Source organism: Peromyscus californicus, unplaced genomic scaffold (assembly GCF_007827085.1).
Source record: "Peromyscus californicus insignis strain IS unplaced genomic scaffold, ASM782708v3 Scaffold_17__1_contigs__length_78620276, whole genome shotgun sequence".
Taxonomy (NCBI): Eukaryota; Metazoa; Chordata; class Mammalia; order Rodentia; family Cricetidae; genus Peromyscus; species Peromyscus californicus.
Window position 1 is genome coordinate 24902358 of NW_026294469.1, and position 21616 is coordinate 24923973.

At 42.4% G+C, this 21616-nt stretch overlaps 1 protein-coding gene across 2 annotated transcripts in view; it reads right to left on the reverse strand.

Moving 5' to 3' along the window:
• Positions 1-21616, reverse strand: part of Sil1 (SIL1 nucleotide exchange factor) — a 249916-nt gene that overhangs the window by 53138 nt on the left and 175162 nt on the right. For both annotated transcript variants that reach the window (XM_052741878.1, XM_052741877.1), the window contains exons 6-7: positions 10420-10611; positions 3728-3849 (exon numbers count right to left, since the gene is read on the reverse strand). In XM_052741878.1, the coding sequence (XP_052597838.1) occupies positions 3728-3849; positions 10420-10611 (314 nt within the window). The remainder of the gene's footprint in view (positions 1-3727; positions 3850-10419; positions 10612-21616) is intronic.

Here is a 21616-nt window from a genome sequence, read left to right on the forward strand (position 1 = left end):
AACACAGAAAGGTATACAGGAATAGAAAAGAAAAAGCCCAGAGGCAAACAAGGTAGAAGGGATAATTTAAGAAAAACTGGCAAGAAACTAAGCCAAGTTAAGGCTGGGTATTCATAAGTAATAATAAGCCTCCGTGTGTGATTTATTTGGGAGCTGGATGGCAGGCCCCCCCAAAGAATAAAATACCAACAACACACACCTTTGATCCCGGCACATGGGATCTCATGCCTTTGATCCCAGCACTCGGGAGGTGGAGACAGGAATATAAGGCAGGTGGAGACAGGATCTGACGCCCATTCAGTCTGAGGATTCTAGAGGTAAGAAATCTCTAGGTGGCGGCTGCTCCACTTCGCTGATCTTTCAGCTTTGCTGATCTTTCAGCTTTCACCCTAATATCTGACTCCAGGTTTTTATTGTTAAGACTAACCTGCCTCAGGCTTCATGGGTCATTAAAGACAGATACAAAACAACACGTGCACGAGAAGGGGAGGCGTGAACAGCAGAGTCAGTCTCACTGGAGCAATCACACCAGTTTCTGAGTAGTTTAACTCTGGTAGAGGCTTACAAAGAGAAAATGGGAAAGAAAAGCAGCCAACCAGTTTGCTGGGAAGAAGCCAAACCAGATTACAGAAAGCTGTATGGCTTCTGAAATGCACAAGGCTTTCTAAAATGTCTTTTCTACAGAAGCACAAAGGACTTGTCTGAGACTCTGGTAGGTCGGATTGTAGACAGACATTAACAGGAGATACTGTGGAATGAAATCAGGTCACAAAAGGCCAATGAAAATCACTTACTTGAACAAGAAAGGGACTTTTCAAAGAAAGTAGCTATGAAACTATGAATCTGCTAATGGTCAGCATACACATTTCTGCATAACTCACACAGAACTTCACCTACCTTATTATACATGGGCAATACACAGCAGAAAATGAGTATGTGTGACCTTCAGTTGGGTGTTAATCATGTTTAAATAAAGGAACAAATTTGATTTCAGTAGCCATGTCAATTATGTTTCTGCCATCCTTTTTCTTGATCTTGGAATAATTGATGTTTAACATTGGGGAAGAGATCTCTTCATCCACAGAAATGTGCATGAAAGAACTTATCAAGCAATTAACCCAGGTAGGCATACAAACACTCCCTGAAGCAGCAACATTAGCAGCAAGAGATGTGATGAAACATAAACACCTTAACAAACTAGAGATGACAGGGCTTGTACTATAGAAATAAATGATGGAAGAATTGCCCTGAAGGAAAACTGATATTAAAAAAGGACCCACTGTGATGAGGTAATGATGATGTGGATGCCACGCTATTATGGGCAAGTGCTTATTATATATTTTTATTTGCTATTCACCTTTATGAAAGGCACTGGGCACCAATTATTGTTCCCAGTTCAAAAGGTTGCCTACAAATGCATGATTCCAAGATGTTATTTCTAGAATGTCCTTTGAGCAAAGAGCAAGCTTATCTAATCACTTCAACTGCACCTCTGATGGAGTCTCCAACAGTGAGGGAGGTGCAGACTCATCTTACTTAGGACATCATAAGTAAGTAATGCATATCAGACAATACACCGAAGCCAGCCTCTCTGCACAGAAATAGTCTTCCTTGTGTCAAGCTTCTCTCTACATAAACCTTGACATTTTCCTGGTGTTTAGAAGCCTGCTGCTGGCTTCCAAAAGCTCTGGCGCCATACCATGCTGTCACTGTGACAGCCCTCCAGTGAGCTATCAAAAACTCAGCTAGAACATTTTGACTACAGTAGTGCGCTTGCCATCAAAACACTAAATAGCAATATTTTATATTTGTCTCTATTAATACTAGTGATGCTGTGTGAACGCTAATATGGTCTTACACTAACATAGCCCAGTCATGGAGATGTCATCAGAATACCACATATTGGCACGGCATGTGGGCGAGGTATGGTTTGCTGAGAATGTCTAAATGCATGCTTCTCAAGTCACTGAGTCCCCTTTAACAAGGAAGTGGTATGAGGATGCTACTGTTTTTCCAGAATCTATTTCCAGAAGCAATGGCAAGGGATATGGAACATATCACATTCATACTGGAAATATTTTGGAATAAGACAGGGATTTCAAAAGTGAGTCTAGATAAAGGGGTTAGAAGTGGAGTTAGTTCACTTCTGGCTTGAGAAGCAAACAGTGAACCTAAGTTCTCAAATCTCTACAGCCCTATGAGGGTGAGACCCTGGACTGAAACCACAGCTGTGTCAGTGGCTGGACAGGAGATTCCTCTGGGCTTTTTGGAAACACTTTGGCTTTGGAAAGTGAGACTGATGGAGATGTAGTTGTCCTGGAAGTTGGAGCCTAAGTGTCTACAGCACTCCACTCAGGACAACTAGACCTGAGGTGGGCAGTGATAAGGGAGCAAAGGCTGGCTTGCTCTTAGCTTCTCCCCCAGACAACTGTCCTTCATTTTGCTATGAAAAGAAAGGATCAGATTGGGATTCTGATTAAATAAGTGTAAGAATGGATAAAAAGGCAAAGTCTTGCCAAACAAACTCCACAATGGCATTGAGACCAGCCTTTCTCCCACCTCACCACAAACTATCTAAGCAAGGCAACATTAATAGTCAGGACCCTTGAGGCAAGAATCAGACGACTATCTGTTCCTATTTTAGGAATATAGATGACCTTATGAGCAGATTTTTTAAATGGACATAAAGACGGTATAAATATATACTGATCTTTTTAAGTGAATACAGTAACTTGATACCAACGTATTTCTCCACATCCATTCTTTCAAGGCGTCTGCTGCTTGTCTTGCCTTGTAAGTTTTCCAGCAAAGACAGACTAACTAAAATGCTAAAAAGACTCTCTCTAGAGAAAGCAATAACCTGACTGCATGTTAACTGGTTCTATTGTGAGAGCCAAAGTTATATCTTAAGTTTTAATTACGGTGCCTAGGTGATCCATAAAACAAAAATTCTTCCACTCTGCAAGCCTCTTGCCCAAGGACAGACAGTTCCTGAAATTCTGGAGTCTACTGTTTATGGGAGATAACAAGCCACATTTTCATTCCCCTAAACAAGTTTGTTTGACCCATCTGTGCTGAATGGGCTTGATTACATGTGGGCAGAAGGTTCACAGGCAGGAAGTACCTCAGGATGTATGCTTGCCCCTGATTGGACCTGATGAGAGAATTATGGGTTTTCCTTCTTAAGCCCTTGTAAAACTTGATTCGGGGCCATTTTTCTGGGGAACCAGAGATGGACCTGGCCAGAGCCCATCAACCTGGCCAGTATTTGATTAAAACTTACTTCAAATTTGGCTTTAAATTGTGGTAGTGGTCTTACTCTCGACCGGTGGGATTAACACTAGCAACTAGGGGAAGGCACATCCCCCTCCAAAGGCCTTTCTTGGTCAGATTCATCTCTTATTCACTAGCTGTAGCTCTACTGTCCAAGGGATCAGCCCCTGGAGCTTCTCTCTCTTCTCACTACTTACTCTATGTGGCTGGTCCCTTTATTCATTTTTTCTAAAAAAGAGAATGTGGCCTAAGATCTGCTTCCAAGTGTCCATATATACCTAAGATGGAGGGGAAGACATCACAGAACAGGATAGCATGGGTGAAAACGGCTATTTAGAATAAAGACTGACTCAAGCCTCAGCTTCATCAGCACCACACTGACCTGCGGGCAGAGGTATGGGTGTAACCTCTCCTCAAGCCAGGTAGACCGATGGCAATCCATCCTGCTGCTCACCTGGAAAAGGCGGCCCCCAACACAAAGGCAGCGTACTCCTTCACCAGGGGTTCTGTGCTGTTGAGTCCGTTAATCACCACTTGAAGACCACCGAAGGACAGCAGGTCCTGTGCATTATCCATCTGCAACAAAGGCACTGCTTAGTATAGGCTAGCCATCAGGGAAGGAAGCCTCTTCTGAGAGCTCTTCTTCTGGTGACTGGCCAAAACCAAATGTAAAAAGCGGCAGTGGCATTTCTGAGTAACTAGAAAGGGTGTATAAACAACCCAAGTTTTAAAGTAATCTTACATTTGAGAACTTCTCATTCATGTAACACCATTTATGAGCACCTGCGTGGGAATCAGCGGAAATGGCACCTAGCTCTTGCTAATGCCAAACATGCCTCAGAAAATTCTAATGCTGCAATGAGTCACAAAGCTTACTCCAAACATACAAGCTGTTAACACAAAGAATCTGGCATCATGGCACCACCTAAACAGTGCCATACTTCCTGTGGCTGTACAAACACAATGGGACCAGTGGAGGCTAAAAAAAGAGTTGACTTTTAATTGGAAACCAGGGACTATAAGAGGGCAGGGTGTGTGGGTGGGTGGTGGGGTGGGGGTGTTCTACAAGAGTGCTGGGAGAGAAGTAACGATATTATCCTTTTTTTTTTTTTTTGTAATGTTGACTGAATCTGAGGACATTTATTATAAAATCTGTACAAAAGTCAGTTTCCCAAAGGCTTTAACCCAGGTCTGCTTTACTAACTAGGGGCCTAAATGCCAGCAATGCAGACTATTTCTATCATCACATAGCTGATAAGCTGAGTGACTTCTAACAATGAACCCAAGTGATTATAAAAATGTCTCATTACAATGAAATCAATAATTACATAGATGTCTTAGAAATCCTAGTTTGAGATGTAACAGCCATGCTGATTTTGTGGCACTTAGATTATTATTTTAAATTGCTATTAAATAACCATTTAGCCAGGTGATGGTAGCACATGCCGTTAATCCCAGCACTTGGGAGGTAGAGACATGCAGACTTCTGTGAGTTTGAGGCCAGCCTGGTCTACAGAGTGAGTTCTAGGACAGCCAGGGCTACACAGAGAAACCCTGTCTCAAAAACAAAACAAACAAAAAAACCCCACCAAATTAAAAAAATTATTTTACTAGTTAACTTACTAAATCCTATATTTGTGTATATATATGTGAAAAGTCAGATTCTTACTGCCTCCAAAAGGTGACCTCATCTCCACATGACGTCACTCTACAGCAAACTGGGAAGGCTCAGAAGCGAGAGCCCAGCAGTGATGTAATGAATGCCTACCTTTCCCACCTAGAACCCAGAGTTGGTTTCTTTCTGACTCTGTCCTAGCTTCTGCCTCCAAACTAGAAAGCAGGTTCTGAGAGAAAAAGCAGGCACAAAGCTTAGCTTAGTCTAACTCTGCCCATGCTCTTGGGTGGGCCTGGCCTACTTTCAGTACTTGGATGAAGACAGTCAAACATTGACAGAACTTCCACAAGAGCAGGGGTTTCCATGCACTGCTATAGTCCAGTGACTAGAAGAGTGAGGAGGAGGAGTGTGGAACTGGTGTTCCATGATGAACCCTGGAATTGAGAAATAAAAATTTGAACTATTCTCCATAGGAAACCCTACTGTGAATTTAAAAAACCAATCTATAGCGTCTGTGCCAACAGGTGCATGGTTCCTATTATTACAAACCCAAGGAAGCCTCCATCCAGGCTACAATGCAGCATCAGGTCTGGCTGCCAAGGGTTGTCCAAAGCCTCACAACCTGTCCCTGTGTAGAAGGATGACTACAGTCTCAAGGCCTTGCTAATTAGGAAGGCTTTAGAATGAGGCACTTTGCTGATATAAACATGCCCCTCCTTTAAAAACTTATCAATTCACACCTATCTTTTGATCCTCCTTGGGCCGGGTTTCTGTTCAAAACCCCATCAGCCCACATCTGAGATGGCCACCTACCCAAACCTAGCAGAAGAGCTGCCCTTCTGTTGACCCCAAACCAACACAGCCAGAGTTACTGCGGATCTGTTCTAGATTCTGCTTATCTACATGGCAACAATTCCAGGAGATACAAGTTGCTTTTATTTCTGTAAACACTTCAGTCTTTGAAGGTATCCTATCATTATTTGACTAGTAATGAGAAAGCAAAGGTTCCTTCTGGCCCAAAGCTGGTTCTTCCCAGAGCTACAAAGAAGACGGCAAGTTTAGAGCCAGAACTTTTCTCAGGCTGCCTCCAGGATGGGCCAAGACCAGTGGAGAGGAGTGTAGGGGAGAAAGCATCAGGACAGGGATGGAGGGAACTAAGCCAACACTCGGAAAACTTTGGAGCACTACAAGATGATGAGAGACCAGAAATCTGAGAAAGAAAGGTGGGGTGAATAATTGAGGAGTCACATGAGAAAAGGCAGGTACTCTGCCCAGGGCAGAAGGGGCAGGCAGAGGCCTTTCTCATAAATAATTCACAAACTGTTTTCTACACACAAGGTTTTGCTTTTCACATATCCTGTTTTAATAATTAAACTATGGCTGCAAGGAACCCTTTGGCAGATCCAGTTCAAGTCCTTGAAGTATATGGCTCTTTAAACCTCTATTCAGTAAATTTAGAGTGGGAATCGATGGAAGGGCCTGGCTAGAAAAGTTCTATTTGCCTCAGAGTTAGCATTACATCACCCAGTTCTCCATCACAACCGGAAACCAGGCTGAGCTATGTATTCTGGAATCTCCCTGAGAAATCACAACTTACCAAGGTCATATGGTACCTTAGTAGACAAGCCCGAGTCAATGACTCAGAACACGGAGGGCATTTTTGCCAACAGAGTGGGTTTGGCCTTGACCAATGGAATGTTTCTGTGATGACCTCTGGCTGAATCTGGTGATGTCCAAGGAACTGTGAGAGTGGAATGCGATGCCACCCTGGGGATGACATTGCCAGATGGGACCTGCAGGGAGAAGTTTTGTTGTTGTTGCTGGCTCATTGCTAGCTTAGCCTTTGTGTAACTCACTGCCTTCTAGGCATGGTAAGCCTCCTAGTGATTTTAGCCTTTCATGTGACCTAAAGCAAGACCCTCCAGAAAGCTGATACCTAAAGAGCTGCCCAAGAGTGTTAAAGATGAAAGAGTAATATAAGCTGTCAACATCAGTAACCCCTGGAAGCCTTGATTCTTTAAATATCTCCAGTGGAAAATGGGGGGGGCGGTCCTTTTCACCCTAAAGAAAGGACTAGGAGGGGGAAGAGAACCCAGGTTCATTTTATCACCTCGGAAGAGGATCACAGTCTTGCTGTTTGGGGTCTGAGAAAGAGGGAGCAGGGGAAGAGGACGAAGTAACCCCTGCAGACAGCAGGGTGGGGTGGGGGGACAGGATGAGGAGGACACTGAGGCTACTCTGTAGGTAAAGATCTCATGCCTGAGATTATGACTGCACAGCCTTTTGGGCCTCTACTCCATTAGCTGTCTCCACCAAGGCTCCCCATCTCCAGTCAAATCCCAACAACAGTCGGAGGTGTTTTTCACACCACCCTCTGTCCACTGTGCTCCAATCCCACTTTTCCACGGCCTAGGAGGGTCCAGGGTCTCTTCCTTTTCTTTCTTCTCTCTCTCTCTCTCTTTTCTTTTTCTTTCTTTCTTTCTTTCTTTCTTTCTTTCTTTCTTTCTTTCTTTCTTTCTCTCTCTCTCTCTCTCTTTCTTTCTTTCTTTCTTTCTCTTCCTTCTTTCCTTTTCTTAATTGTATAAAATAAATCTATTTTCTTTTTAAAATTTATTTATTCTATGTTCTTTTACATCATATATCTTGGTATCATTTATTTCCCTGTGTCTTCCCATCTGCCCGCTGCCTCTGCACACCCCCCAAATAAGACAAAATTTAAAAAAATAAAAAAAATAAAATAAAAAAATAAGGGAAGAACTTTAAAATGTCGTCATGGAAGCTGCCGGTGACACGGTGAGTCATGTCATGAACCCCTTTGTCCATGTATCTTTAATGCAAGTGTTCAGTGCAGAGTCATTGGTCTGGTTCCGGGTCTCTGGTTTCTACTACCTTCTTGATAATGGGCCTTGCTAGGACGCCTCCTGCATATCCTGCTGCTGTCCTGTGTTGTGGAGATCCTGCAGCTTTGGGTCTCAGGTCAGGTCCCCTCATATGCTCCAGCAGATCATAGATGGGGTGGACGATGGAGTGGGCCAAGCCATATCCTTGGGTCTGGGCCTGGGCAGATATAGGGTTGGTCCACCAGATGTGAAATGGGGACAGCTCTCCCATGCTTACAACCTTGAGGCTGGCTCACCCACACCTGAGCAAACAAGGTTGCCTCTACTGTGCTGCCCTGGCAAGATGCAGGGCCTGCTCTCCTGAGTGTTGCAGCTGGTGGGGGTCAGGGATAGTTCTCCTGTTCTTATGACCACAGGACCAGCTCTCCCACCTGCCACAGGTATTGATGGGCAGGGCTCTTCCTTTTAGCTCCAGTCAGAGTCAACTTGTATTCCTTGAATATACTTGTCATGTTCCCACCTCCTGTCTGAGATGCTTCTTAACACTGCCAATTTCTATACTGTTCTTCCTTTTACTTTTTCATAGGTTATTCCCTTTCAAACAAATTATTTGGTAAATCTGCCTATCTGCCTCTGCTAGAAAGTAAGCTCCAATCTTGTTCATAAATCTATCTCAAGTGCCTGAAGAAATGAATGGTTTGCCTTAGCTCTTCTTTACCTCTATTTTTTGATCTTCATGTAAAAGGTACCAGTGTTCCATGAGATGTACACTGGTCAAAAATCTAAAATCTTAGGATGTAGGGTCAGACTGATCTTGTTACAAATCCTGTCTCTATCATTCATCAGCTTGATCTTCACTGTCCTCAGTTAAAGAGCGGGAGCAGTCAGTCAGGGTTTGCAATTCCCACTATTCAGGACCTTGAGGAGAGATGAATCCCTGGAGCCCTGGAATTTGAAACTATCCTGGATAACACAGAGAGACCCTACCTCAGAAACAAACAACAAACAACAATAAAAATGAGACTTACTTGAATTAGCAGACAGTGAAGACTGCTCAATATTAGCTATTGCATGTCTGAAGGGTCACCATGGAGCTTCACACTCTTGGCTGAGCCTCAGGATTACGGGCACGATCCCCAAGAGTAAGAGGGTATCCCCAGCTTTCCCTTTCTGGCTCCCAGCGTCTCTCCTCCCTGTCTGTGGTCCAGTCACCCCAGGCTTCCCAGGCCTTCCACCTTACTACGCTCATCTCTGCCCTAGAGTCTGGACACAGGTAACTTGCTCTGCTGAGAGCTCTAGTACATGGACTAGTAAACTTTTCTAAAGTTCCTAACAATAAGGAACTAACTTTCTCCAAATTCTTTTTTTTTTTTTTTTTTTTTTTTTTTTGAGACAGGGTTTCTCTGTCTATAGCCCTGGCTGTTCTGTTTAGGAGCTCACTATGTAGACCAAGCTGGTCTTAAATTCAGAGATCTGCATGCCTCTGCCTTCTAACTGCTGAGATTAAAAGCATGTGCTATCATATCCATCATCAAATTTTAAAAAATAAGTAAAACAATTTTACTAATTTTTGAGAATTTCATATGTGTATACAATATGATCCCTATTCTCCCCTTAACCATTCCCAGATTCACCCCTACCACCTCCCAATTCCAAGTCCTTAAAAAAAAAAAAACAATAACCCACTGAGTCCAGTTTCTGCTTCCCATGTATGATGGGTATGGGGCATCCACTGGAGCACAGTCGAGCCACCAGGGACCACATCCACAAAGAAAATTTCCTCCCTGCCCTCAGCCATCAACTGTCAGTAGCTCCTCAGCCAGAGGTGGGGACTTGAGTCCCTCTCCTGCTATGCTGGACTGCTGACTGGCTCAGTTGTGTACAGGGCTTGTGCAGGCAACCACAGCTGCTGTGAATTTATGAGTGTGAGTACAGTATCCTGTTAAGAGGACACTGTCTCACTCCAGCTCTCTCTGACCTCTGGCTCTCGTGGTATTTTTCATCCCTTCTTCCATAATGTTCCCAGAGTGTTCTGGGGAAGGTGAGGAGAACACAGGTGATATGGATTAAGCAATAAATATTTTTGACTTTGCAAACATGGTCTCTGTCCCAACTACTCAACTGTATCACCATAGCATGAAAATAATCAGAAATACTACAAGTGGGTGTAGCTATCACAATAAAATGATATTTACAAATACAGACATTACACCAGATTTGGCCCCTGGGAAACAGCTGCCACCACCTTTTTAAGAGTTCCTCTTCTTCATCTAGCCAATTCCTATTCCTCTGAGAAGCCATCTTTATTGACTCTAACTAGTTAATTAGTTCTAAGTCCCCTATGGGACACTCCTACATCACTCTTTGAAGCCCTATTACAATCTTAAATTAGCTCATTAGTTGTTAATTTGCTCAGTTGTTCATTATATCTGCTTCCCTTTCCAGACTATAAGTAACACAAGATTATGGTTATTTTGTCTTAATGTTTAAAAAAAAATAGGGGTAAGAGTTCAGCAGAAAAGGTTTGTCCTCGCCTCCAAGAACACATCAACTACCGTAGACATTGGCCTACACTGAAGCGTCTGTGCCATGAAGTAACACTGTTGATGCTGTTTCTCAATGTTTAGGGTAGGGTTTATGTTTGGCGTTATCAATTAAAAAGTCAGATTTATGAGCAAGGAAATACAATACCTGATGGACATAGTACTCAAGATCAAAGAGGGCAGCGACCTTCTCTTCTAGGCTAGAGCTGGAGCTGTTGAACTTGTTTATCAGCCGTACCATAATCTGCATGTCAGTCTCGAGAACAACATTCAGCTCATCAAATTCCTTCTTCAGCTCCTCAATGGGGCGGAAGAGCTGCTTTACCGTGGCCTCCCTTGCCTAAAGAGAACAGCAAAGACATGATTAATGGAAGGGGCTAGAGACATTTCCCTAAGCTCCACAGAGTCTGCTGTGGATGCCCATCCTTGCAAAACTGCTGTTCCAAGACCGGGGATCTAATCTGTTTCAAGAGAAGCACTGATACTTTCCAAGAGACTTAGACTTGGTTGGGGATTTAGCTCAGTGGTAGAGCGCTTGCCTAGCAAGCACAAGGCTTTGTGTTTGGTCCTCAGCTCCGAGGTTAAAAAAAAAAGAGAGAGAGACTTAGAGAAGCCATCAGAATCTACCAGATAGGGCTCTGCTCCAAACACACACTTAGGACATCCCCAGGCATCTTATTCAAGTTTGGAAGAATCAGCTTGGTGCCATCGCTGGGGTCAGGGAAAGCAAGGCGAGTTTCCTTTCACCCTCAACCTCACAGGACGGCTGGAGTGAAGGCGAGAGGATTTACACCACTGTGCTCTGTCTTCCACAGTCACAATACCCTGGCCGAGCGCTGCCCAACCCAGTCAATGTGGGAAACTGTGAGGAAGGGCTGTCAGAGCAAGAACAATTTGACAATGAAAATTAAATCACTGTCATTACCGTCAATCTAACCACAGGTGTACAATTTGTTCAGCTGTTTGAAATGGCTAAATTACTGTATGTACTACACTCAAATCTCAAACAGTGTTCTCTCAATCCTCCCCACCCCACACACATACAAAGATTTTTAAAATGAAGTTACATTGGAGGTGAATAAAAGACTTTAATTGGGTATTTTATACATGTGGCACTCCACTTTCTTCCCAATTTTAGTGGATAGTGCTTTTTATAAAGAGTCTGGGAGGTTGCAGTGGTTTATGATCTATCTTCCAAGAAAAATTAAAAGGCATGGGTATTTATAAAAAGCAGGATGATGAGCACTTGTCAGCTCCAAATTACTCATCTATTACCTATGGTTTCTCTCCCCAGTGTAAGTATTCTATAGAAATACCAACCAAAGGTATGAATCAGCCTCTTAAAAAAGATGCTCCAGCAGAGTTATCACATTTATGAGGTACCATACTCCATCTTTGGGCTAAAACCCTGAGAAATGCTCTTGCAAACCTCAGGTAGAGATGCCTGGATGGTGAATAACGCCAGCAAAGAGGTCTGGGAAGGCTAAGGCACTTAGAGTCCTGGAACAGTACAAGCAACAGACAGGGGAGCATAACAAATAAGTGACCTCTCGGGTGGATCTGAGTTCGAGGCCAGCCTGGTCTACATAGTGAGTTCCAAGACAGCCAGGGTTATAGAGAGAGACCTTGTCTCAAAACAAAACAAAACAAAACAAGTGACCTCTGCCTTACAAAGATGATAGTTCCTAGCTCTAAAGAAAGCCTGTTAAGGAAAAAAAAAAGGGGGGGGAGGTGGGAAGAAAGAAAAATTTAGTCTGAAATAATTATAAACTCATGGGAAATATAAAAAATAGAGTAAGAGTATCCTGTACTCTTTACTAGTGACATCTTATATAATGACAATCTAACATCAACAGCAAGAAAAGGACACAGGTACAATAGGTCTTATAAGTTTTATAACAGGTCTCATAACACAGTAGAAGAATTATATTGCACTACCTTTACATGTACACTTTTGCATGTATATTGCATGTATATATGTATCATCCTATACACTATACAGTTTTATTCAGGTTATAGACTTATGTAGCCATCAGTACAATCAAACTATAGAACTGTTCTACCCTACAGAGGAGCCCACTGTAGGAGCTCTTTATAACTACATCTTGTGCTGCCACTGTGTCCCAGCCTGAAGCCTTGATAACCACTGATTTCTGTTCCCCAGCTCTGTAATTCTGACATTTGGGGAATGTTATATAAATGGAACCACACAGATTGGCATTTTTTTTCACTAAGCATAATGCCCTTGAGATCTACCCAAGTTACCGCACACATCAAGCGTTTGTTTCTTTTTATTGCTGAGTTTTCCATCGTATCTGTACAGTTTGCTTAATCATTTACCTGCTTAAGAACGTCCAAGCTGTTTCTCGGTTCTGGCTATTATAATACACCTGCTCAGCAGGAGAGATGGCTCAGTGGGTAAAGCACTGGCCACATAACCCTGATAACCTGAATTCGACCCCTAAGCTCAGGTGGAAGCAGAGAACCAACTCCTGAAGGTTATCTGTTGACCTCCATATGTACACTGTGGCATGGCACACCTCCCCCTCTCTCTCTCTCTCTCTCTCTCTCTCTCTCTCTCTCTCTCTCTCTCTCCCTCCCTCCCTCTCTCCTTCCCTCTCTCTCTCACACACACACATCATATACACGATAGACAGACAGACAGACAGGTAGGTAGGTAGCTAGATAGACAGACAGACAGATGGATAGACAGACAGAAAGGAAGAAAGAACTGCTATGAACATATGAAGCCTATAGATTTTTGTTTAAACATATATCTTATTTTTCTATGATAAATCCATAGAAGCACAATTGCTGCCTTATATGGTAAATATATTATGTTGCATTAAAAACTGGCAAACTGTTTTCCAGAGAGTATGCACCATTTTACATTCCTATAAGCTATGTATAAAATACTCTAGTTTAACCACATCTTCACCAGTATTTAGTACTATCATCATTTTTATGCCCTAATAAATATTTACTAGTATCTCTTTGTAGACTTAATTTGCATTTCTCTAATGGCTATGATGCTAAACAGGTTTTCATGGCTTTTCTACCATCTACATACCCGCTTTGGGTTTTGTTTTGAACTTTCCCACTTTCTAAGTAGGTTTGTTTTAAACTGTTGGAATTTTGAGGGTTGTTTATACATTCTAGATAAAAATCCTATGTTGGGTTTGGTATATGGTAGGGCACTTGCATGGGTTTAGCACACACAAGGCCCTAGGGTCAATCCCCACTACCATTAAATATATAGACTTCGTTAGATACAAACAGTCCCTCCTTTACATAAGCTTTCACATTTCAGCTACTACAATATATTAACGGCAACTACCCTAAGTACCAATTTTTTAGGGTTGAGGATGTAGTTGAGTTGGTAGAGTGCTTGCCTAGCATGCATGAGGCCATGGGTTTGATCCCTAATACCACATAAACTAGATATGGTAGTGTATACCCACAATCCTAAGCATTCAGGAAGTGTAGCGGAGGGTCAAGGTTCAAAGCCATCCTCAGCTCCATTCTGAGTTCGAGGCCACCTGAGCTACATGAGGCCTGTCTGAAAGATAAACACTGGGGTTAGAGACACGGCTCTGCAGGTAAGAGTGCACACTGGTGGAAGTGGTGGAGCTTTTCACACCTCGCTCAGGAAGCAGAGCAGGGGATCTTTGTGAGTTCAAGGCCAGCTTGGGCTACTCAGCAAGACACAGTCTCAAGAAGATTGCATATTGCCCTCCCAAAGAGGCTCACAAATACCCGTGACTCCAGTTCCCGGGGATCTGAGGCCTTGTTTTAAGCCACCACGGGTCCCTGCACTCACACAGACAGACCCCCACACCTCCACACAGAGATGGACAGACACACAGACTCTTTCTCTCTCTCTCTCTCTTAAGCAGTGGTTTTCAACCTTCCTAATGCTGCGACCCTTTAATACAGTTCCTCATGTTGTGGTGACTCCAAACCATAAAACTATTTTGTTGTTACTTCATAACTGCAATTTTGCTACTGCTATGAATTGTAATGTAAATATCTGATATGCATGGTATCTGATATGCAACCCCTGTGAAAGACCATTCCATCCCCAAAGGGGTCGTGACCCACAGGTTGAGAGCTGTTGCACTACATAAATATGTGTTTTAAATTTAAGGAGGGCTGAATATGTAGCTCATTGGTACCTATGAGGCCCTCGGTTTGATCTCTAGTACTGAAAAAGAAATAAATACATTCATAAAGTGACAGGAGGACAGCCTTCATGTCAGAGAAACTCTGAGAAGTTCCACAACACTGAGAGCTTGAGAGGTAAAATCCTAGAAGTTGATCCATGCTTAGAAAGGAGGTGATAATCCGCCAAGGCAGGGGAGACGCTTGCTGTATTTATGTCAGGTTCTATGTATGATACAGAGCCAAGCAGCACAGAGACTGCGCTGCACTTTGGGAAAGGCTTTTGTTTTTGTTTTTCTAAAACCAAGAAACGAAAACTTTCATTTTCAATGATTTGGGTATTTTAAATCACAGTGCTAAGGAAATATCGGTAGTACTACTTTTTCATTTCTGTATACATTTATACCTGACAGGAATTACTAGCATGTGAGGCCCTGTGGCTAATTCCCAGCACCACGTAAACTGGTGGTAGCAGCTCATCCAGCTCTCAGGAGGCAGACGCAGGAGATCAGGAGTTGAACTGGCTACATGAACTCTGACGACAGACTGACCTTGCCCCCTCCCCCAAAAGAAAAGCTTGTAATGTTTCAAAAACCTGCTGGGATACTGATAGAAACTGCACTGAACTGACATATTTACTATGCTGAACCTTCCAATTCATGTACATAGTATGTCTACCTATTGAAGTCTAACTTTCTGTATAGATCCTATGCATGTCTTCTTGGCGTTAAAACTAAATATTTTATTTTGGGGAGAAACGGCATTTGTGTTTTTTATTTCAGTTTCCAGATATTCATAGCTAGTAAACAGAAATACAACTGGATTGTGCTAGTTTTACACCCTGAGACTTACCTGAATTCACTAGAAGGGTTTATTAGGGGTTCTCTAGGATTTATACTTAGATGATCTCTGTCATCTGGAAAGGAGAGTTGGGTTGATTCTGTTTTTCTTTTCCAGTTTAAATGCCTTATATCTCCTCTCTTTGCCTTACCGACTTGGTTAGGACTGTTTTAAATGAGTGATCTATTTTAGTCAGGGGTTTCCAGAAGAACAGAACTTATAGAATGACTCTCTCTCTAGAGAAGGGAGGGGGTTATCGGAATGGTTTATAGGCTGTGGTCATAGGCAACAGAAGGTCCAGAATCCAGTAGTTGTTCAGTCCACAAGGCTGAATGTCTCAGCTGGTCTTCTGTATACACCAGAACCCTGAAGAAGTCGGCTGTAATGCTAGTGAAGAAATGGACTTGCTAGCAAGGGTGAGGAGCAAGCAGGCAAAGAGAGCGGCCGCTTTCTTCTTTCATGTCCTCATACAGGCTTCCAGCAGAAGGTCTTACCACTTCAAATAATTTAATTAAGAAAAAAAAATTCCTCACGGGTGTGCCCAGGCATTTAGGTTTTAGCTAATTCCAGATATTGTCAAGTTGACAACCAGTAACAGCCATCCAAGTGGTGAGTGAATAGTCTTGCCTTGCTCCTGAGTCCACTGGCAAAGTCGTTAGCCTCTCACTGTCAAGTATATTAGACAAGGTTTTTTTTTCATAGTTCTCTTTATCAAATGGAAGAGGGTTTCTATTCCTGGGTTTTTTAAGTTTTCATCATAAACTGGTATTGAATTTCTGTCACAAGTTCTTAATATCTCAACGGATATAGGATGAGGTAATTTTTCTTCTTTAGCTGTTGACTGGTGGTTACAGGGATTGGGTTTCATGTCCTGGTTTGCTTGTTTCTGATTTTTTTGAGACAGAATCTTGTTATACAGCCCAAGTTGGCCTCCGATTCACAACTGTCTGTACTGGGACTGCAGGTGTGCACCACCACACCCAGTGTGACTAGTTCTGTTACACAGAATAAAAAATAAGTTGAGGTACTGTTTCTCTTTTTTTTTTTTTTTTTTTTTTTTTTTTTTTTTTTTTTTTTGGTTTTTCGAGACAGGGTTTCTCTGTGTAGCTTTGCGCCTTTCCTGGAACTCACTTGGTAGCCCAGGCTGGCCTCGAACTCACAGAGATCCGCCTGGCTCTGCCTCCCGAGTGCTGGGATTAAAGGCGTGCGCCACCACCGCCCGGCCTGAGGTACTGTTTCTCTATGCAGCCCTGGCTGGAACTCTATGTAGACCAGGCTGGCCTCGAACTCACAGAGACCTCACAGTGCTGGGATTAAAGGTATGCGCACTACGTCCAGCTAGAATCAATTTTTCATCTTTTATAAACCCCCTTCAGTTGTGGTGTCTTATTCTTTTTGTAAATTGCTGAACTTGATTTGTCTCTATCTTATTGAGGACTTTTGCATCTATATTCATGAGGAGTGTTATTCTGAAGAGGTTTTTTTTAAATACTTTATCTGCATTAGGTAGAAGTATAACAGCGGCCTCAAAATAAGCTAGCAAGTATCACTTCTGCTTCCATTTCTGGAAAGACTGTGCATAGTTGATGGTAATTACTTTTCGATGCTTGGTAGATATTGGCAGTCACCCTATTTGATCCTCAAGAATTCTTTCTTGGACCATTCTCACTACAAATCAAATCTCCTTAAAGGCTATGGACTCTGCAAATGGTTTCCTATGGGAAAGTAGAGGCAGCACATACTTGATTTCCTGCAGTGCTGGGGACTGGACTGAGAGCTGTGAGCGTGCGAAGCTTCATCCCCAACACTTGGTTTTCTGAAAAGGGGGTCTCTCTATGTAGCTCAAGGCTGGTTTCCACCTGCGCTCTCCTGCCTCTGCCTCTCAGATGCTGGGGTTACAGGGGTACCACACCTAACCCGGTGTATTTTCACTTGGGCTCAGTTCAACATGACTTTTGACCTCCCTTGAGACTCTCTCTTTAACACAGACATCTGAAGATATTCTTGCCATTATGGTTTTATACTTTGATCCCTGGATGAGCAGAGAGAATACTCTGTAAATTTAATTCTCATAATTTTGTTGAGATTTGTTTTATAACTCAAGGTGCAATCTAACTTGGTGGCTGTTCCTGGATACTCGAAAAGAGTGTGTCTATACTGCCAGTGCTGGGGAGGACGCGCTACAAACAGCACATTGTTCTGGCTGTTAGTCAGCTTTTCATGTCCTTTCTGGTTTGCTTTTTTAGAAATTCCGAGAAAGGGATGATGAAGTTCCTAAATGTAACTGTAGATTTTTCTGTTCATTCCTTTTAATTCTGTCAGGTTTTGCCTCAAGCATTTTGACATAAAAATGAAAAAAACTAAGATTACCACGTGTTTTAGTGGACTCACCTTTTATCATTATGCAGCATCCCTCTTTATCACTGGTCATTTCCTTTGCTTTGAAGTCAGTATCACCTGATGTTAATACAGCTATTGTCTTTTTGAAAAAGGTAATGCTTGTGTGATATACTTTCCATTTTTTCATTTTTGACCTACATCCTTTATTCTATTTGAGTGGGTTTCCTGTAGGAAGCATATGCTTGGGTTGTTTTAGTTGGTATAGACTATTCACATTTCATGTAATTAACTATCAGATCTCAAGTCTGCCATTTCGAGTCATTCTGTGGGTGTCCACTGGAGGTGGTGGTGGTTTGTTTGGGGTTTTGGTTGAGACTGTCTCTGTAGTCCAGACTGGCTTCCTGCCTCTACCCTCTCCAGCGCCGGTCTTTGTGCTTTGACTTTGTTTACCTTTCTTGTCTTCCTGTGACAGGCAACATACATTTTATAGAATCCACTTTGGCTTCTCTGTGGTGTTTTTGAGTGGATACTGATTTCTCTAAGCACTGCAATATACCTAAGTAACTGACTTGCTACTGGCATCAGGATCTTAATCTCTGAGTGAAGTAGAGAAACTTGGTTTCCAATTACGTCACTTCCTTCTGTAACCGTCTTAAAATATTCCCAATGGGCATCAGGAACAGATCAAATGATAACGACAATGCTTGCTCTGAGTATCAATTTTACTATTCAAAAAGAGAGGGATCATCTCTTTCCCTTGTTTGTGTTTGCTGATCTTTCTCCCTTCCTGATGTTCCCAGTTTCCTCCTGTGATTCCTTCCACCTGTAGAAAAACTTTGTCATGCTTTCGGGGTAGATGTACTGGCAACAAATCCCATCATGTTCCTTTGCTCAGAATGTCCTGACTTTCCTTTCACTTCTGAAGGACATAGTGTGGGCTACAGAATTTAAAAGAACGGTTCATTCTTTTTGTACCTCTGAAAAATGTAATACATACTTACAGGCCCTAAGGTTTCGATGAAAACTCACCTACTTACAGGCCCTAAGGTTTCGATGAAAACTCACCTACTTACAGGCCCTAAGGTTTCGATGAAAACTCACCTACTTACAGGCCCTAAGCTTTTGATGAAAACTCACATACTTACAGGCCCTAAGGTTTCGATGAAAACTCACCTACTTACAGTCCCTAAGCTTTCGATGAACTCACTGTCCCTCAGTCAAGTTCCCTCATATGTGCAGTTCCTCTGCTGCTGCCTTGAGGGTTTTTCCTTCTTAGTTTTCAGCAGTTTTACTGTGCCGTGTCTGGGTGCCGGCTTCCTCAGTTTACCGCAGGGAGTCCACTTGGCTTCATGGATCTGTGGTTTTATGTCTCTCACCACATTTGGGAACTGGTTAGAATTTGTTACTCATGGTTTCTTCAGCTTGTTTCCCAGTCCCACACTCTTTCTCCTCTCTGCTCGGAACGCCAATGACACAAACGTTAGAGCTTCTGTTGTCCCACAGGAGCAGAACACTCTCTTCATTTCTGTAATCTAATCACTTTATAATTTTATTATATCTCTTTCTATTCACTGAGTCTTTTCCCTGACACCTCTAATCTGTTATTGATTAATCCAGTGAACTTTTAATTTTATTTATTGTATTTTTCAGTTCAATTCATGACTTAAACTTTCAATGGCTTCAGTTACTCATTGTAACTATGGCACAGAGGTATTAAATAGAAAATTCCAAACAATTCCTTCTTTAAAAAATATTTTAGCCAGGTGGTTGTGATGGTGCATGTCTTTAATCCCAGCACTCAGGAGGCAGAGGCAGGTGGATTTCTGAGTTTGAGGCCAGTCTGGTCTACAGAGTGAGTTCCAGGACAGCCTGGACTACACAAAAAAACCCTGTCTCAAAAAACAAAACAAATAAGCAAATAAAATATTTTAATTATGTATGTTGTGGGAGATATATACTCTCTCTCTCTCTCTCTCTCTCTCTCTCTCTCTCTCTCTCTTTCACTTCTTTGCTGATGCTCTGAGCTTTGATTCATTTCAAGAGTGTTAATAATTACTTGTTAGGCAATTTAAAAAACTGCTTTAAAAGCTGCTTTAAAAACTGTTACTAGATTTCTACTTTTGAGTTATTTCAGTGTTAATGGCATCTTAGTCTGCTCAGGCTACTATAACAAAATACCATAGATTGAGTAATTTAATAAACTTTTTTCCTCTCAATTCTAGAGGCTGAGAAATATAAGCTCAAGTTGTTGGCCAATTCAGTTCCTGGCTGAAGGACCCTTCCTAGGGTGCGGCTAACACAAGAGAAAGGAAGGCTGATCTCTTCTTATGAGAGCTGCACCCCACACTCATGGCCTACGCTTAATTATCTCCAAAGCTGTAGCTCCAACTGAGAGGATATTGGTGGTTAGAACTTAAACGCGTGCCTTTGGGGGGAACATAAACATTCAATTCATAATACTACCAGTGTACTGTCTCAATTCTAAATTGTGATTTTTCCAGGTTCTTGATTAGATGAATGATTTTCAAGTATATGCTGGCTATCTGAGGTATGAAGTTATGGAACAGTCTACTTAATCTTCTTTATTAATAGGCAGTCAGTCACCTGCTAGTTTTTGTGTGTGCTGGTTCTAGCATCCTTACATGGGCTATGACTCACATGACAGTAGTTTTCAGTGCTAGTCTGGCCTGTTTCCTTTGGGCAGCCTTCCCCATTGTAGTCTAATTCTCAACCTTTCTCTGTGTAGAGGCTGCTGGTCAGTGTTTTCTGGAGATAAATGAAAGGTTATGTCTAGGGCTCATATGTATATTTTAACTTTTCAGATTTATTCCTTCCAAACCAATCCTACCCTTCGGCCTAGGGTGGCGGGGACGGGAGGGCAAAGAGCACTCGGCTGTGCTCACTGGATGCAGGATCTTGCACATGGAAGAGCAGTCCCCCTACTGGCCTCTACTGACACCACCCTTGTAGGGCAACTGGACGCTCCTTTTCAGAAAGGAACAGTTCCTGCTGTTTGCTCAGTTTCCCCACTGACCCTACCCCAGAGGGCTGTGTGTGTGTGTGTGTGTGTGTGTGTGTGTGTGTGTGTGTACAATCAAGCTCCATGACTGATCTCTGTTGGTACACCAAGAAAGGATGCAGAGAACAGCTGCTAGGTAGAGGATAGAAACTGCTACACTCTCATAGACACCACACAGATGAAACACATTAATATTACCAACTGCCATTGCGATCGGTGCAAGTTCAGGCTCCCCGGTTAATGTCTGCTGACTCTGGTACAGGAATCAGAATACATAATTTTATAATTCTAGACTCTCTTACTTATCTTCTACTGGTAATGAATTTATATTATGGGGTGGCAGTCAGGGTCCCGTGGTTTTTGGCAGAAGTAGGACAGGTACTGTCAAAAAGTTCTTTTTTTTATAGATTACTCCTTTTCTAGCCAGAAAGTTTCTTTTAGTGTTATAGAACCTGCTACTTAAGCTAAGCTTAGCAGCACATGCCAGTGCTTGGCAGGCTAAGGCAAGTGTATCACATATTTGAATCCAGCCTGGGACACAATGCACTCCAGGTCACCCTAGGCTATGCACTGAGAATCTGTCTTAGAAAAAAAAATCTTTTAAATTATCTAAAACCTGTTGGCATTTCAGCCTGAGATTCTCCAGTCCAGGGTGGAATATGTGGGGCTAAAAGAAGACATGGAAAGATGCTGACATGCCACTCCTAAAGCTCCAAGGTCCCTGTGCAATATGCCACTTTCTTACCACCTTTTAGAAATCTCCATATTGCATCTACGCTTACATCCAGGGGTTATCTTGAATGGGGCAGTAGGGAACTCGAGCCAGTCATAAAGTCAAAAACTTGAAGTCACACCATTTTCTAGTCACACTTAAACATTTTTACATTTATTTATTTAATGTGTGTATATATGTGTATGGTGATATTTTATTTGTGCTGAAATGTGATTTTATTTGTATGTTAATAAATAAAGCTGCCTGGGGATC